The sequence below is a fragment of the Lathamus discolor genome, chromosome 3 (genome assembly GCF_037157495.1).
Source record: "Lathamus discolor isolate bLatDis1 chromosome 3, bLatDis1.hap1, whole genome shotgun sequence".
NCBI lineage: Eukaryota > Metazoa > Chordata > Aves > Psittaciformes > Psittacidae > Lathamus > Lathamus discolor.
The window spans coordinates 27,526,481-27,545,741 of record NC_088886.1 but is presented as its reverse complement, the minus strand read 5'-3'; the positions used below and the strand labels follow the sequence as shown (position 1 = coordinate 27,545,741).

Genomic DNA, 19,261 nt, shown 5'->3' with positions numbered 1-19,261 from the left:
GAGAAGAGCAGTAGGAGAGCCATGCCCACCTGGGAAGGCAGATTTGGGCTGGCAGCGGTGGGGTCTCCAGCAGACAAATAAGTTTCAGTGGCTGGAAGCCACAGCCAGGAGAATTCCCAAATATAAAATTTAAATAAAAATAAAAGAATAAATAAATCATAAAGATGCAAGTGTAGCTGAGCCCTGGGACAGCTTCCCAGCCTTTGTGAACTCATGCCAATCACATCCCATCCCATGTTAAAGAACAGGTTCATGAAACTGGTGCTGCAGCTCAGGCAAAAAAAGGCCCCATCTGAAGCAGGAATTAGAGAAAAAAATAATCCCTTGCCTGCATTCTGTAGAACTTCTTAAATGGGCCTTTCTCCCTTCAAACCTGCATCCTCCAGCAAGTCAGGCCTTTCACTGGAAATGCTGCTCCTTTTCACATGCCTTGGCAGCGTGATGAGTTTTTAAGTGACTATCGCAATGTGGGAAGCCTCAGGACAGCTTGGGACAGATAGAGTTTGTGACACCCTTCAGTCATAAAACCTGATCGAGATGTAGCTCAGAGTAATGTGTCTCAGCTGTTATGCATGTCTGTTTACATGAGCCGAGAGTGGCATTTGTCCAGTGACTGAGATACTTTACTCAGTCTGAAGATATAGATGGTCTTCAGCTAAAGCTGAAGGCTCTGTTGGTCAGATATTCATGATATGCTGGGTGACATTTGTCTGACTGATTCAACAAAACTGAGTAGTTTTATAATTGCATTTATTTTACGCAGTTTGAAACACTTTAGCTTTGATGCGGTCAAAGTGCTTTATTTAGCTAATACCAGTGTGCTTCTTTGCAACTCTAAAATTACATGTAGTAATAATCTAAACTGCAAACTGTAACATTGAGCTGAGGCATGCTGGCAAAATAACAATAGTGAAAACTTTGAAACCCTGTTAAAATGGGTGGGTAGGTGTGTCACACAGATTTCCCTGTAGGTCAGTGTGGAGGGGAATAAGTTATGAATCCCAGATAGGTCTAAGACTTGTGGCTTAAATTTACCCTTTGTCATTGCTTCATCTGTTAATCTCTTCACTTTGGGGCATCCAGCAGGCAGATGATGTGGGAGCCAGCTGAAACATTTCCTCTGTCAAGAGGTGAATACAGATCATGCTTAAGAGCATTCATTAACGTGCCGTTATAATGCTTGTATACTTACTGCCTGTCATTTCACAGCAGTGGAACTGTGCTACTTTTACGATTTATCCAAGCAACACAGTAATTCAGTGATACAAATGAGGAAAAACAGCTGGGTGCCCAGACTCCCAGTACTGTGTGTTACTGTTTATGCTACTCTAGCCTCTGTCTCATCAGCCCAGTTCCCATTTGGTCTATTTATTTCTCTGTAAATGTTGGTATCAAAGCAAAGGACTCCCTGCATCATACAAAAGTACAAGCAACTCAGCTGTGGTACAGGAAAGCAGCCTCCTTCACAACCCCGCTTGTCACTGTGGGCACTGGAGTTCAGGGCTGTAGCTGCAGCCCAGCTGAAAGAAGGGCACTGGGCATTAACAGGGATGTACATCCCTGTGCAGAAGCGAGGGATGCAAATGTAGTATATGAATGTCAGAACTGAGGTTAGAGAAGTATATCCTGAGTGTGCTCATCTTTCTTCCTAAACAGAGAGAGGTAAGATGCTAAAATTCAGCAATAACAGAGCTGAGCAAAACCCTCAAAGTTTTTCTGCTTCTGCTTCTCCTATAAAGAGATTTGCATGAAATGCTTGAAATCAGTGCTTAAGTATGATCAATGCTCTGGTTCCTGAGCCTGGGAAGGTGCTGCTGTAAGGACAGAAGCACCTGTGCTGAAGTGTTAAGTCACTGACCCCCATGAGTTACTTGTTTGGATAGTACCATGCAAGCTCATCCTGTGCTACCTCCAAGTCATAAAACAAGCTAGCTATCTGAAATTGGCAGGATTTCCACCTTCCACAAAGTACCCACCTATCTGCAGCTGAAAGCCGCTAATGTAAGATGAAGAAGGCACTGTAATTATGATCAAAGTCCAGCTGTTGAGCACTATGTAATTAGTCCCTCTCTCCAAAGACCCTTTTTTTTTTTCCCCAGCTAATGCCTGGTTGGAGGAGTGATGTTTACAGACAAGTTACTTGTGTTCCTGGAAATAATGATCATTAGGCTGTTTTACCCAGGAGCTCTCTTCTTTTGGAGCAGTTGGGAATGTACCTGCAGGTGCACCAGACTATGGTCCTGCCTGCTCTGCTCATCCCTTACCCCATGGCCAGGCTAATTGGTGACCTCAGGATTTTACATCACTGATGTGTTGAAGGCATTCACTGTGGCTCACTCCCTCCTTTTGAGTAAAAGGCTTCTCACACAAGCTGTTCTTTCCTCTTTCATTTCTGGCTTTGTATTCTCAGCACAGTGCGGTATGGCCCAGCCTCGCAAATCTCACTAATAACAGAGGCTTCAGGAACAACCCTGAAATCCTCTAGCCTCTGCAGTATCTGCTGGAAACCTTGTTTCTCAGACATGGTCCTGGGTTTTGGGGTGTTGCCAAAAAAAAAAAAGAAATACAACAACAACAACAACAAAGAAAGAAAACACGCAACCAGTTATGTAGAAAAACATATATCTATTTTTAGAAGAGGATGAAGAAAACTGTCAGAAATGAGCTGGGGCATGGAAGGGAGGGGAGGGCATGGGACATGGCAGCATCATCTATTGGGTGCTGTATCTGGTTGGATTTTGGTGACCAAGGTCTAGTTCCAGCCACCCAGAGCCCCTAGCTTTAAAGGGATATTTTGTTGGGAGCACTGTATGTGTCACTTCATCTTTCTTCGTTGGCTCCCACATGTATCAAACAGGGCTGGTAAATGGACTGCAATTATCAGATAGGAGTCTTGCCAATGTTAATGCTTGCAATGCAGCACAAAGGTGGAAACTCATTGTGCCCAGTGCTTGTCATTACTGATAGACAATAATGAAACATCAGGTTTCCTCCCTTTGGGTTGGGAGTGGGCATGTACAAGCAAAACCTGCTGGCTACACTTCCTGATCACAGGCAGCAGCATGCTGTGCCCCTTCATTGGTCGTGAATCAATGCTGGCATAAGCAGCTCTTCTTTCACTTGGATATTAGCTGGGTGACATTGTGACAGAGCTTTGCTTAAGCATCGTAGGATAATACCTTACAAGAGTGTTTCATCCTGTGCGCAGGCTCTGCAGAATCCTTGCATTTGGGCAACTGCACACTTTCCATGCTTTGCTGAAGAATAACTGAACTCCTGCTATGACAGGGTGGACAGTATCATCTGCCTTCACCTTTGAGATGGGAGCCCAAATTTGCTGTGTAGGCAGAAAATCTGAAGCCAAATAAGCAAAGCCACATGACTTGGTATAGATCTATTTGCAGAAACAGCCAGTGATAAAACAGGTACTTTCCAAAGACTCAGAGAGGGGCCAGAAAATGTTCTGAGCAGCTTGTGGTGTGCTCAGAACAGCCGGTGACTTTTGGAGGAAAAGAATTGGCTCCATGCAGGAAGAAAAGGTGGAGGAGAGATGGGGAGCTGGTTTTTTAATTTGCCTTGGTAAGCTCTCCTGTGAGGTGGTGGTCACCTTCGTGGCTGCAGTGTCCCCAGTTGGACTCAGATGCACACAAAAGGACAGCATGAGGTGTGCCAAAAATATAGTTATTTCAGGGTAGCCTCATGGGTGGGAGCAGCTCTGCAGTGAAGGCTTCCTGCCAGCATGGGACCTCTCAGCTACTGCCCCCAGCACCTTGCTAAGATGTGCACTGCTGCTGGTAAGGAGGGGAGGAGGGTATTTATCTCGTCTTTGAGGTCTATTCTTTGATTGCTTTCCTGTTCTATACTGCAGTCTTATCAGAAGATGGGATTAGAAGATAGGATCTTTGCAAAACACTGCTCAAGTGCAGCATTCTAAACTCTCTTCAGTTCTTCCTGGCAGAGTCCCTGCAGTCTGCTCGTCCCCACTGCTCTCCTCCATGTTGTTCCTGCTGGACCTCTTTGCTCTATGTCAGACTTCATTGTGCTGGGTGGGGATGTCACAACCCCTTCACAGTCATTGCCAAAGACGGACTTTTTTCCTCTTCACAAACAGTATATGCCCCTCAAGAGTGTTATTATAAGAAAACATTTGTCTGCTTGCAGGTGTTTTTAGTACTGCTTATGGGATTAAAGTGGAACCAAATCAGATTTTTTAACAGATCCCAAAGGATTGTAAGGAGAATATGTGAAGTCTTTTATGTCTTCCTTTCTGCTATAAGGAGAGGATATCTAATTCATAGTATCTCCCTCAACTTCCAAAAATACTGAAGAAATTAAACAAGCAAGTTCTCAGTAACTCATCTGTTCAGAGATCTTCAGGGTGTTCATAGTACGTGTTATAAGTTATAATCCCTTGCTGCTTTGCATGGTACCTTCTGCTACAAGCTAGCTTATAGTGGCTCCTCTCAACAAACACAAGTATTTCTGGCTTGATACAGAGCAGAAATGCTCGGCTTTGATTTTTGGGGAAAGTAAAACCCTCTGACATCCAAGTGGCCAAGGGAGTATTGAGCACATATAAAAAGTATCCATAGGTGCCACAAGTCATAGGGGAGGAAGGAGGGTCTTGGATGAGGAAAAAAAATCAAGGAAACTTCGCTTTTAATTTAGTGTTTGGCTCTAACCTAGTTTTGCACTTATGTGGAAATCTTCTTGCGAACATGGGCATTGTAGAGGGAGCCAGTGGTTACGCTGCCATGCAAATACTGATTTCTGTTTAGTTCAAAATTTTGTAGCCCGTGATCGAAACTGAAATAATCAGAAGGGAAATGTCTCATTATAATAGACTTCTGAGGTCTGTTGGACTAGGTATGCTGATAATAGATAGACAATATCCTTTCATCTACTCAGCTTCATGAAAACAGATGTATCTCTTCCTGGGACTTCCTTGGGAGTTTTTGTTGCCTGTTTGTAATCACTTCCTACTGTGCAGTAAGAGAACATCTCCCCATAGGATTTTGCTGCAGAGTCTTCTCCAGTCAGGTCTTTAAATGCCACAGGTGGCCTGATGTGATAAATACTGATGCACATAAGCAAGGAGAATTCAGTTAATGCACTGAAATATGAAGAGAACAGCCACCTCCAAGAGTGAGGAGGGGGAAACTGCAGTAAGTGATTGGAGGTTCAATAGTTTTTTTGCAACATGAAAAAAAGTCTGCTTACAAAACCTTGCTCAGGGAGGTTCAATGTCTGCCTAGTTTAGTGATGTTGATATGTACCTAAGTACCTAATAAGTACCTATGTACCTAAGTACATATCATGCTGAAAAATGCATGCTGACAAAATGCATGGAAAGAAGCTTGTAGTGTGCTGGTGAGCTGGATGCTACAAGCAGCAGCTGCTCAGCTGTGTATTGCCAGCTGTGTCTGCCTCTACACTCAGAAGAGTCAGAGCTGGTGGGGCAAAACAGTGGGATTGCAGGGATTGATCTCAGTGGGGTTTATGAGGTAGTTGGGACTGATCTCAGTGGGGTTTATGAGGTAGTTGGGACTGCTGTGAAATTAGAGTTCAGCCTGTTCTGAGAGCTAGAATGGACATGAGGTGGTCATATATTACAGGATTAAAACTCTTAACAGAATTCCTTTACAATTTCCTGCAATTTTGATTGATCATATTTGTGAATTTTCCTCTTAAAATATGCTGGCTGCAAACTTCTGGTTTTGGTAGAACAGGAGACTTTGATGTAGCACTCCAGGAGCTCTAAGATAATCACAAAAAGAAATTATAAATCACATTAGGTGTGGCAATGTATTGATGAAATTATAGGGAGCCAACCCTGTAATTTCTTAGCACCAGGCACAGTTGCAAAAGTAAAGATCCTGTGAACACCCCAGGTAGTGTTCCCTTACACATTGGCAGTGTTTCTGATAAACAGTTCACTAGTTCCTGTCTTCTAGGACTATAATCTGTTCTTAATTCTTTGTCCTTCACCTGCCCTGTCTTGCAGCTATTTTGTGACACAGAGAAAGGTTTTTGCAAGTGCTCTTATTTTTGACAGAAGGATTCTCTGCTCTAGGGCTTAACAATAGCTGGCCTGTTACAGAGTTGCTACCTACTGAAAAATGCAGCCATCATGGTATATAGTAAAAGATTTCGTTTTCCCATAGGAGTATCCCTAGTGTCAGCGGTGGGGAAAGGAAGTTGTTGTTTGTCATCTAAAACACATGAGATTTAGCTGGTTGCCTGTGGGGTAACAAGTAGGATCTTCAACCTACTTCCATATTACAGGAACCTGCACCTAACATCTGCTTTGCTGGCGTTTCTGTTTGGCGTTTTAATTATTTACTGAAACACAGGATGTTGCTATTTATTGTTTCCTGCTTCTAAAGAGTTCTGGGGACTTTTTGTATCATCATGATGATTTATTTAAGATTTTTGTAAAATTCAGCTTTCTGGAGAGAGCTTGTGAGAGGGAATTTAGATTCTGTGAGTAGTTCATAGGCAAAAGAACTTGTGTAACTAAAGACTAAAGCAACTTCCATAAGAGTAGGTGCCTTAGGGATCAAAGAGTTTTACGCGGCTCATAGAATCATAGAACAGTTAGGGTTGGAAAGGACCTTAAGATCATCTAGTTCCAACCCCCCTGCCATGGGCAGCGACACCTCACACTAAACCATCTCACCCAAGGCTCTGTCCAACCTGGCCTTGAACACTGCCAGGGATGGAGCATTCACGACTTCCCTGGGCAACCCATTCCAGTGCCTCACCACCCTAACAGTAAAGAGCTTCCTCCTTATGTCCAATCTAAACTTCCCCTGTTTAAGTTTTAACCCATTACCCCTTGTCCTGTCACTACAGGCCCTAAACTCAACTCAAAATGTCACAAGTCTCTTGCATTAGACAGTCTGAGACTTTCCTGTCCTAAAACAGAACCCCATATTTCATATTCTCTGCCTGGGGAAGCTGTCCCTCTCCTCTCTGACTTTATTTATATGACTAAATTCCCTGCTATGCATGGTATCCCAGGGCTCAAAATCAGCATGGGCTTCATGATTTCTCTTGTATTTCTTCTTCCTGGGGGGCCCATGTTGAGATCTGTGTAGGATGTCCCTGCACCAGTCTCTTCCTGCTGCTTCTTCATGTTGTCCAAATTTTGGGAATGCCTGTCCTTTATGAGCTGGGACAGCAGCACCTCAGCACCAACTGCTCGGCCTGCAAGGGTGCCTGGCATCTTCCTCAGGGTTATAGCTGCAGCACACCAAACACCTGGGCAAACAAACTCTAAGTGTTGTTGGGGCAACCCTGGCAGGAAGAGGATCTGATTCCTTCACACATCAAACAGGTTGAAATCTCAGCACGTTTAAAAGAAACTCTGTTCTTGGTAGAATGTGTTAGTGTCCTGGAGGACCATAAGCCATTAATGCTACTGATGGTGATATGGCACAAGAAGGGAAAAGGCTGCTTGCAAGAAACAAGGCTTTAAACAGGGCTCAGAGCATGTTGCAGGACTGCAACCACAGTATGAGTAATCGGGGCTGCAAGCACAGCCAAGGGATGCTGTATGCACCTCTGCCATGCTGCAGTCTGCTTGGTCCAGGAAAAGCACACTTATTTCCATGAATGCATGTGTAGCAGAAGTGGGAAGGAGATGAATCCTGCATCTCTCATTTTGTTTGCCTCTGGAGTGTTTTGGATGATGGAAGTGCTTGGGAATGGTTTGGAGGGAATTAAAACTTCCTTACCAGAGAGAAGAGGTAGAAGCCCCTTACTCTTTCTCTTGCTGGCTGGAAACACCACAGTGTTTAGTGCAGAAGACAGGTGGTCTATTTAGTCCATTACCAAGACCAGATCTGAGAGCACAGCCTCCTGAACACCTCACTCCTGACCCACAGATCTACACCCAGTATCTTCATCCCAGGGACAGGGAGAGCAGTCAGACATCTGGAGATTTGAGCTGGGCTTACCTGGTTTTCCAAAGTCCATGGTCACATGCTGCAAAAGTCTCCACTTTTCCCACTAAGCCTCACAGCAGCATGCTGAATGAGATGCACACAGCTCATGGTCAGGAGTGGCTGCATGCCACAGTGTCACAGCTTCTGTGGAGCTGCCTTGGAAGGATTCCACATAAATGCATCGTGTCTAATAGCAGAGTCACCCCATCAGTTCCCATACACTACATTTTTATGTGTATCTGCCACTAAATGAAGAATACTCTGCTTGAAATGACTTACCTGCTCAGCTGGGTGCTATCTGTATGCCGTGGTCTTGAGCATGTAAATCAGCACTGTGAGGGCTCCTCATACGATGCTTCATCCTTGCACTCCCTGGGAGCAGCACTGAGCCTGATTTCATCTCTGCAGGCATTAGCATCACATGTGAGATGTTGTTGGGTTATGATCTCTGTGTTTTAAAAGAGGCACAAACTGATCTTTGGTTTGTGGTTTTTTTTCCAGGTTAACCTAGTTACTGTCTGGGAGAAATGCTGCTCTGGCTCTGGTCCCTAGCCTGTAACAGCTGCTCTTTGCACTACGTAATCTCATTTTTATTGTGTTAAGAAGCAATCCAGTCAGGAACTCAAAGAGATCTGCTGGGTACCTACCCACAACAGTGCATGTCCCTGTTGTGGGGGACTGGCTGTGCTCATGGGAAACCCCTGATCTGGGTGTTTCACTCAGGTTTGCTTGGCAGCACGCTGCCTATGGCTGGTGCTTGCTCTGATGGCACACAGTCCTCAGGAAGAAATGAGCTCAGGATATTTGGTGGTGGACTGGACTGTAGAAAGCTCAGCCTGGACCATGCCTAACTTGTCCATAACACATAAAACAAGAGGTTGGACTCAGCAGTGCTCACAGTCATTTCATCTCTGGACAATCCAGAGCTCAGGATTTCAGAGCTCACGTCTGAAAAACGTGCTTACATGTAGATAAGGGGTAATACAAAAACCAGACCTTGAACCTGGGCCAGACTGGCAGTGTAAGTGTTGCTAAGGGCTTTCCTTGCTGCCCTGGCTGCAAGTGTAACTTTTCTGCTGGATTTGGTTCTTTTCTTTGCCACTAGCTCTGGCCTCTTTCAGTGCTCTGTAGTATCTAATGAGAGCCAGTTACTGACATCCCAACTGCTTTTCTGAAGCTCTGATACACTTGGCTGAATTTTTTCATCATCTGTAACAAAGTAATTTCTCATTCTCTGTTGTGGTCTCTGTATTAGTGTGATGGAGGTAGACTAGTGAAATGAGAGATGCTAGTTGCACTCAACACTGCAAAATTTCAGCAGACAATAGTTAAGAGCCTCATTTCCTACTGAGCCCCATTTCATACTGAAAGCAAGTTCCTTGTAAAAAAATAGACAGCAGTGAACTGCTGTAGATAATGTTATTAGGTAAATGCTGTGCTCACAGGAAAAATAACTGATGAGAAAAGCTCAAATGGGTGAATTTTATTCAGCAAGCCTCAGGAAGGTCATATTTCTGGCCACTGCCTCTTCAGAACTTTTCAGTTTTCCTTATTACATACCTAAAATTACTAGAGAAGAGTAGTGATGAAGGCCTGTAATAGCTGTCTTCTGTCATGACTGTCATCTCTTGAAAATGATCTGTTTTCATTTCTGGGGCTGTTGCTTTCTTTTCTTTAAATATTCCCTGATGTTGCAGAGATCTGGATAACTGGAAAGGATGTAGTTAGCTGTTTTAGGCTGCTTTGGGTATTTAACACCTGCCTTTTCCCCCTCCTCCCCCAGGAAGGATGAGAGGTCTCCCCATACTGTGCAGCAGAATGCAACAAAAGAGATCTCTGAGTCTCCTTCTTCCCAGGCAGCTTGTGGAAGTGCACCCAGGCACCAAGAATGGGATGATTCTGGTGTAGGCAGTCTCTTGGGAGGCACAAAAGGTGGTCTCTGGTGTCTTTAATTGTAGCTGCAGCTGGGCAGCAGAGGCTGGCTGGTGGCAGCAGGGCTGGTGGCAGCCCTGACCCAGCAGGAGACCTCTCAGCAGAGATTTTGTGCTCATCCTCTCCTGCACAGAGGGGTGAAAGTATCACTCCATTTGTCCTGCCACAGAGCTATCGGGCCTGGCTGGCTGGCTACAAAAAGTCTCATATAAACTTTGAAAGGTAGACCCAAATGCATGTTCTCAGCTGGGTGTCTAAAACTGAGTAAATTGTGTCCATTATGTAGACTAAAGGGATCTTTATTTTTTTTTAGGGGACTTGAAAAAGTTTTGTGGCCTCTGCATAGTTTGCCTGTAAAGTTTATCTTACAGTACTTATTTTTGGACTTGGCTTAAAAATACCTCAGAACTTCGAGGGCCGGGCCTGGATTTTCCTCTGTGTTGTTTTTGAAAAGCCTTTCTCACTTACTTCAGTGAAAGCTCTCACCTGTGCCCAGCAGCATTGACTCCTCCCTCTCCAGATGGGCACAGCTTTTAACCATCACTGCACATAGCTTTGGGGAAGGGATTGACTGGTTTTGGTTTAATGTTTCATAAAAATGGATGGAGGTTTAATTTTTTTTTTTATTATTTCAATTTGCAAAGTCTGATGACTGTGTTTCCCTGGAGGTGGAATGGTGATGGTCTCTGTGTGCTTTACAAAGGTGGTGGCACTGCTATATGTCAGGAACAGAAAGGCAAGGATGAACAGGTCACCTAAGGACCAGGGGCACTGCCTCTTGAGGGTATCCTGATCTCCCTCAGGCTTGCGCTCTAACTCTGGGCTTCCCAACACGGGTTGCTCAGGGTCCTGGGTAGCCTTCTGGAGGTTACGAGGGCTCTGTACCCCAGAGTAGAAAGCACCAATTGCAGTGGGCAGGTGGAGGAATTGCTGTGTCGGTGTTTTCACCTTGGCCAAAGCTCCATCTCTCTCAGCCCCTGCTGAGAAAGGGAGTGGGTGACGGGGCTGAGAAGGAGGGGAGGGGATGTTCCCGACGGGGTGAGGAGGTAGTTTCCAAGGATGAGTGAGAAGATGAAGGTGGAAAAAAGGGTGTCCAAGGTTGAGTGGGACATAAGAGAGGTCTTGGAAAGTTCACAAGATGCTGAAGGAATCCTTGGAGGGAAAAAAAGGAGAATTAAAGGTGACTTGCTCCAACAATTAGGGGACGGTGCCTCTGAAGCCCTGAGGACAAAGAAATGACTCTGTCATGTAGAAGTGGTCACTGTTGTTTGGCTGCTAATGACAACATGTAGATAGCAGACATGATGAGGTATAGATAGGAGATGTGGTGGGTTCCTGGGCTGTAGGTGTTACTGATAGTACTCTGAATTCCTTCTGCTCCCAGAAGCCATTCCCAGCAGTTTGCAGGGAGCAGGCCCATACAGTAGCCAAGCTGGGAACCCCTCAGCATGGTAGCAAAGGGGATGCAGAGGGAGCCTTTTTCTCCCAGAGGAGCTCTGCTGCCAACACTAGAGCAGGGCATTGATGTGGGGCCCAAGGCTGCACTCGTATAATGTGTTTTGAGGGGCCACTGCAAAGCTGCAAATGCTGCATCCGCATAGGCGGATGCATAGTCTTACTCACACGACTCTAACTGAAAGAAGGTGATGAATGAAAGAAAATCCCCCTCGTGTTTTTCAGCGTGGTGATTTGGGAGGATCATTCTGTGCAGCCAGTTTCACTTTATTTGATATAGGTCAGTCTTGCTGATGCACTGAAGGCTTCAGAGGAACCAGAAAGCCAAACCATCCCTTCCTACCCCTTTCCATTCAGCTCATACACATATGTTTCCAAAAGGGAAATCTAAGTCACAGAGAGATCAGGTTTCACTTTTACAGTAGACTTTAGCAGGATACAGAGATTTTGTAAGCAACACAATCAATCGGCATTTCTCTGAGAGAAAATTGCTTTAATTCCTCTAAATATCATACATCTCACAACTGAAACAGGGCATGCTCAACACAAGTGTCATTTGGCTAGAGAATGGGAAGAAGCCAACAGTCATCCTTAGACTGTCCTCAACAGATGCTGTAGGACACCATCAGTGTCACAACCCTTAGCCGCTCTCACTCCAGCTTCCTTCCTGTGTTCCTTATATTTCCTTAGTTGGTGGCTACTTCTGAGATTAGGCTTTGGGCAGTTAGCTTCTTTCGTTTTCTAATGCACATCTCTGTGCTACTGGACCACTTTTCTCTCAGCTGCCTCTCCCCATAACCCAGGCTGCTCTTCACATCCTTTTTAGTGAGATATCAGATCTGGGAAACATCTGAAAATATGGGATCTGGTAAAAAAGAATGGACATTTGAACCACAGGTGAAAGTTACGTTCTATCTCAAAAAAATCCTGTTGGTGTTCGTCATTCTTTACTTTCGCCCTTCCAAACCCATGCATTCATCAGTCTTCTTCCAGAGATATTTTCTAGGACCAACACATTAGACAGTGTTATATGGTAGGAAAATCTGAAGAATTTAAAGACATTGCTGGAAGTCTAATTTAAAAAAGGTAAATCTGAAAACTGGGCTAGAAATCTAAAGGATTAGAATAAACACTTGTGAGTGCAGTTCAGCAGGACCTGCTGTCTCTTCTAGGTTCACATGAGCCAAGACCTGTGAATGTAAGTCAGAGAAACAGGAAAACACGCAGTATAGTGCAATTCCTGCTAAGAAGGGGACTGTTTGTTGATGAAGGAGACACAGACAGAGGCATAGATTGGGGTTCAATACAGATCCCTGAAATTCAGCATCAGTCTCCTCTCTGAGAGGGCTGAGAGCCTGCTTGTTCACCATTTGGCTTTCATTTTGGCTTCCTGCTTTGCAACCATAAACTTGTTTGATTACCAGAGGTAATGGGTGCTTCCAGGGTGTGCCTTACCAGCTTAGGGTGGCTGATGCAGCCGTGGGGAATAAGCGTGCTCCACACTTTGGGGAATTCCAGATGACAGTGCCTGTGAGGTGCACACTTGTCCTGTGCTGCCAGACACTGCTTCCTTCTCCTCTTGTACAGCTGTGAGCTCCTTTAGGTAGTGATGTCTACAAATCACTGCAGTGTTAAAATGCAGAGCGGGGGGAATTCTAGCAGTATGTGGGTTGCCAAGTTCCTCGAGTTCTAAAGGTACAATCTGAAAAGAAGCCCACTCCCTACTCAACTGAAAATACAACCCCAAGATTCAGGCAATTAAGTGTAACGGTCATGAACTTTAAACCATTTGTTTACCATTGCTTCTGATGCACGTCAAAGTCTAACTGGAGAAAGCAGAAAGCACATGGATTAGGACTGCTGAAGCTGAGGCTGCCAACTTCTCTGTGACTTCTCTATCCAGCCCACACCTCTTGGTGTTTGATGCTAATATGTTAATCTATGCGTGTATTAAGGTCTGCTAAGGGGTTAACTGCTGTAAGCATTCAGGAAGAAAGATTACTTTTTAGTCTGGGTATATGGGTTTGAATTCTACTTCTACCCTGAATTCTGACTGTGGCTTAAAGCTGGTCACAGCATTTCTGCAGCCTTTGTTTTCATTACTAGGCACCAGCATTTTGGTCCCTGCAGATAAATTAGGTTTGGGAGTTTCTTGCTCTAGGAAGAGCAATGCATACTATACCTGAAGAAATTAATGCCTTTCTGAATTTCTCTATCTAGACAAGCACAAACTCCTTTTAGAGCAACACCAGACTGGGACTCAAGTGACCAAGGTTTTATTTCTGGCTGCACAACTGTCTTATTGAGTAGCGATGAGTAATCCTATGACCTCCTGGTACCTTAGTTTTCCCACAGGTAAATCACACTGTCTTCCTTTGTAGAGCACTCTGAGAGCTATGAATGAAATGAGCCATATTAGATATCATTATTTAGACACTCCAAATTATTCTTTGGGTACATTTGTATAATGTGGAAGTTCTTTCTTCGTAAGAGTAGATGTTCTTTTTGCATCAAGGTTTCCTAAATACTTCACGAGCAGATCCTTTAGAGGAATATGTCTTGTGGGGAAAAAAAAAAAAAGAACCCCCCCCCCCCAAAACAAACAAACAAAAAACCCCAAACAAACCACCCACAAAATCTGTAGTTTACAAAGAACGGCTTGTCCATCTGCTTGTCCACTGACTAAGGACTACAGAACAAGTGACAGAGAACTGTACACTACTGGTAGCCATTTGGTGCGGAGAAGCAGAAAGCAACATTCTGTAACTTTGGCAATAAGCACAAAAAAACCCTCCAAATTATTTTGCTCATCCCTACTGTGAAAGATTTCTTCGTGCAAGATTTTACACTGTGGCTTTACACCAAGCCATGAAGTTTGGCATCTATAAAAGACACTGTTAGTTTCCAAGAGTTTGCACATCATGTGGGAGAAACACAAACCACCACAGGGCACCAGCTTCTGAGGGAAGCTAAGGGGAACTGGAGATGCTTGGATCTCTTGAAACCCAACACAACAGCTTTACTGAGATACCTTGTTTCTGCTTTCACCACAAACTCTACTATTCACCCAGGGGCAGATCAGAGTGTTGAAGCTCCAAGCCTATTTTGGATGAAAAAAATAGAGAAAATGATACCATATTTTGGTTGAGACAGTCTTTTGTGTTCTTGGAAGAAGTTTGCTGGACTCACACATACACCTCAGTGGTGCTTGAGCTACACCCTGTCTCAGATCCAACCCTGTATCAGTGAAAGCAGGTGGCATCTGCCTTTAAGGTTAAAGCTACAGAGGAGGGGCTGTGCATGCTCAGTATCAAACCTAGGTCTTGCTTTCCTCAGGACCTTGTATCATTCCCCCAGTGGTAAGTCCAACCTTGGTGTTTTGGGTTTATTCCTTTCTAAGAATGATTGGTTGCAGTGAAAGGTGGCTTTTGGGGTGAGAAGTGTTGCTGCATTGTAATAGTTGAATGTAATAGTTTTCTATCGCTTTTCTGGTGTGGAAAGTGGTTTGGATTTTTTTGCTTGTTTATTTGCTTTTCCTTTATGTTTTTGATGTGAAGGTAGGAAGGGGGAAAATGTGATGAAGAGTGGAAGCATGTGCTTGCAGTGAGATAGTGGGAGCAGAAATGTCTTGTTTTCTCTCTGGTTTGCCACCAGTTTATGTTATGCTGGGCCAAGCAGTCAGGACATTGTTTCTACATCCATTGGGACACTTGGCTCCAGGGAGAGGCAATAGCAGTACAGATGGGCTAAGGCTCATGAAAGGCAAATGCTGGTCTTGCTAGAGTTTTTTTGTTTGGCTGTTGGCTTTTGTTGGGGTGGCGTTTGGTTCAGGTTTTTGGTTTGGGTTCTGGTTTGGGTTTTTTTGGTGAAGGTTAACATTACCAACTTTCTAGGAAACCCTAATGTTGAGTGCTGTGTGGGTACAGCTGTAGGGGCATGTTGCTCTCATTGCCATATTTTGCAGAGATCTCACTCAGCAGTGTGATGACAAACTGAATCAGCTGGGATGAAGTCCTACTCCAATGGGCTGTAATGTAGCTCTTCTGGGGAAACAAACAAGAGGCAGGGAAACAGTGTGCCCAAGGCTTCAGCTCACCAAGTGTATCTGAAAAGTGCTTTCACCTGGAGTCTGGGCTGCTCTCCCTTCAGCAAAATAAATAGGATGGAGCTGAGCTAGACCTCAGTGGGAGTGTATGGCTGCCTGAAACTTGTCCTGGAATTCAGTGGTTCAGGAGCAGTGTCCCAGCACTGCTCAGGGAAACGGTGTGGTTTTGGTGAGGTGCTGGTATTCAGAGAAAATTTAACCTGCAATTTCTGTTAATTAATAATCCCCTACTGGCTTTTAAAGGAAGAGATTGTGGATGCAACGTTCTCTTCCGCTTGCAGTTTCAAGGGTGCTGTAAATCCTTCTGTAGTTCCAAGTTAATGCAGTTAGTGCTCTCCGCTTGTGGCAAGCTGCTTGCTAACTATTGCAGCAGTTAATGCAGGAAATTAGCTTGTAGACTTAAAGTGGAGGACAAGCTAGACTATACTCACTATATGCTTTGTTCTGTCATAGTAGTTAAAGAGCCTGTGTTTGGTAGTGCCTCCCACAATGTGTTTTGTGATGAGTTGTGGGTAAAAGTGATGTTGTTTAAATGTCTTTTAATAAAAAAAAGCAGCTGGTAGGAGCAATTTGAACAATGTGAACTCCTGCTATCTTGTGATTAACTTTAGTCAGTCACTGATTATTTTACTGAAGCTGAGCATTTGCTGACATAAGAAAAGACGACTAAAGTAGTGAAATGCTTGAAAAGATCTTGCTTAGGCTTTAGCTGTTCTTGTGGAAGAGCAAATTTGGGCACTTAGGTATTCTGTAGAGGAGTACACAGAGGCTACTCCTTTATGTTGAAAGCTATTAAGAAAAATGTCACTAGATTTTAGATTTTAAGATCACAGGGAAGGAGACAATTCAGCTTATGTGAAGCTTTGTGCTGATCTAAAGTTGGTTTTCTTGCAACTTGGCAGCTTTTTCCCACCTCAGAGCAGGATGCACCAAACAATAAAAAGCAATTCTCTCTACCTCTGTAATATACTGTAGCCTTCTTATAGGTGCTCCTGATCCTGCAGCCTCCTTTAAAAATAGAGCTGTATGGGTAGTAAAGGTGTTGAAGATAGTGTTGAAGGAGTCTCTCAGACTTTGCTTATTACTTTGCTTATTTAAGTATTAATCGGGGAACTTCTTTTGTGTAGTATAGGAAAACACACCTTTTTTGCTATAGGGTAGGAGCTGGTAATGCTTTTCTTGGTAAGCCAGGAGTTTGGTTGAGTATAGGGATAAAGATGACACAGCTGGAAAATGCCTTTCTCTGGAGAAATTTGGGGCTGTGTTTAGTACAGGCATGAACTGGTTGTGTCCTTAACTGGTGTGACTCTTTACAATAGCTCTTAGCTTCGGAGGCACAAAATTACAAATCTGGCTACATCAGTCTATGCAGCTAATACCTCCTTCCTCTCCTGTGCTGCAGGCTGAGGGCACTGTGGGGAGCACTTGCTTGGGGTAGGCTTATGATGACCAACTTCTGCTTTGCCGCTGAGTAGGACCACACTGGGTAGCTTTGCCTTCTTGAGACCTAGGATTTTGTGCAGCTGTGAACCAAATTTGGGCATGTTGTGGCACTGAGACTTTCTGAAAGAAAGGTCTCTGAGGAAGGTCTGTTTTGTTGAAAGTCATTTTGATGAAGTTGGTTCCTGTGTACATAGTAATGAGCCTTGTGTGATACCTTGGCAATGGGTTCAGATAAACTGATTCTAGTGTTCAAGTCATGGGCAGTTGTTATAAGTGGTAAATAATGAGCACTTTGGTGGCATCTCGGCCCATTCCTTGGAGGTCAGGACTGAGTGCAGGGTATTGAGTGGCATCTGGGCTCTGTGGGTTGGTACATGTACTCGCTATTACTCTCCTCTAGAGCTTGTGGTAGTGTTGGTAGTGTGGTAGGCAGGCTTAGGTGAGATCTGCTCTTCTGGGTTTCAATATGGCACTTTTGCAAGTGCCTTACCAGATTGAAAGCTTGAAAGTAGTAATTTCTGATACTTTGTGGGATAACTGCTGTTCTCAGAGGATCTGTGATTATTTATTCATATATAGTGTGGGTATGTGCTCACATCTGTGAGGCAGAGCTATTAGCTATGACACTTCTGAATTTTATCTCTGGCTCTTCATGAACTTTTAAAGGATGTTGGGTTCTTTTTCTTAATCACGAAAAGGAACTGAACTGGTACTGTCACCTATTTTGAGGCACGCCCAGCTATTGCTCTGGGGGCTGAAACAGCTTTGATTTTTGTTAGTTTAGGAAAACTGCTCTTTTCACAGGGCTTGCAGTTCCATGGGCAGCATAGGTGAGGAAAGCTGTGCTTTTTGCAAACCAGACACATCCTCAAAACAGAAGAGGCCATACAAATTCAGTAAATAGAGCTAGAGTCCTCTCTGACAGCAGCCAGAAATAGATACTTCAGGAAAGAGTAGAGGAAAAAACCAACAGTAGTAATCTTCCCTCTGAAACACCATTTCTTAATTTTAGCAGCTTAATAATTTAGGGTCTCCCATGCAGCTGGTTAGACCTCTGTGCTGAACAGCACCAAAGTGAGCCAAACTGAATGTTGATTCGGTTCTCTTCGTAACCATTTTATAGCCCTGGCTCCTGCCACAGCCATTCCCCCAGCAGGGAGCGTGGCCGTTCACCAAAACAACTCTTTTGTCTGAACGTTTTGCAGGGTGCCCCCGGCCTTGTAGCAGGAAAGGCAGTCACCTGCCTCCTACACCAGTTAAGTCGACCCCGGAGATTGTGCCAACCGTAAATACACTCAAGAAATTCCTCCCGCCCCCCACCCCTTACATCCCTGCAGCCATTGAGTATTTTGACACGGGTGTAAAAGCTGCTGAGTTTGAATTTAGAAATTGGCCAGTGGGATGAGAATGTGCAGCTGTGGAAAGCGCGAGTGCTCCAGCTTCGTCACTGCTCCTCTTGGGCCCACCTATTTCTGTGAAGCTTGTGAGAGCTAAAGGGGATAAAAATGGCTAAGGTAATTAGCAGATCTGGCAGAAATCAGCTGGCTGGACTAGGAAATAACCGGAGGCAAGAAGGCAGTAGAAAAGCCATCAGATATAGTCTGATGTGGTGGAACTTATTACCATAGAAAATAAAGCAAAAAGAAGGGGGATATTATTGTTGTTGTTGTTACTATTCATTTGTTCAAAACCAGCCCACTCTTATTTTAGTACACGACCTCATCTGCAGTGGCTGGGTATAGGAAAAGTCAGCTAAATAATCCAAGGGCATGCCATCTAGAGAAGCAACCAGTTAGGGACAGTAAAATTGCATGGAGGTGCTCCACCTGCTGCAAAGGCTGCCCGCTTTGTGTGGAAAGTTGCTTATGTGGGGGTAAAACAGAAGGTAGCAGTTTTGTTTTTTTGTTGTTTTTTTTTTTTCTCCTCTGGGATTCTTATGACACAGCATCCCAGTGAACTTGAAGGGGTATTTAACTTATTGGGAAGTTTCTCCTGTCTAAATACAGCATCTGCAGCAGTGTGGAATGTGTGGTGTACAGCTGTGAATGTTCTAGGCATTCAGTGTGTCTCCTCTTTCACACAATAGCTTCTATTTATGGGCTTTCATTGATTTGGGCTCACACATCACTTTCAACATAGCTTTGTGTGTGCATTTTTTTCTTTTTCTTCTTTTTTTTTTTTTTTCTTTTGTTTTTTAAGGTTTGTAGAAACTCCAAGCCACTTCTCCTGGAAGGAGAGTTACTACCGATCAGCCATGACGCAGAGCTCGCAGCCCAGGGAATTCCTCAGCCCAGAGGTGCTCCAGCATATCTGGGACTTCCTGGAACAGTAAGTAGCCCTTACGCAGAACCTGTCGAAGAAAGTGTTTTGGGACAGG

General features: G+C 44.2%; 1 protein-coding gene across 8 annotated transcripts in view; it reads left to right on the top strand.

Moving 5' to 3' along the window:
- The window catches only part of TP63 (tumor protein p63), a 130,469-nt gene that overhangs the window by 25,387 nt on the left and 85,821 nt on the right, over positions 1-19,261 (top strand). For 3 of the 8 annotated variants that reach the window (XM_065674276.1, XM_065674274.1, XM_065674282.1), the window contains exon 3: positions 19,084-19,212. In XM_065674276.1, the coding sequence (XP_065530348.1) occupies positions 19,084-19,212 (129 nt within the window). Of the gene's footprint in view, positions 1-3,505; positions 3,580-14,647; positions 14,696-14,727; positions 14,770-15,533; positions 15,611-18,372; positions 18,399-19,083; positions 19,213-19,261 lie in introns of those variants that run through there. The other 5 variants (XM_065674278.1, XM_065674279.1, XM_065674277.1 and 2 more) reach the window with 5 other exon arrangements.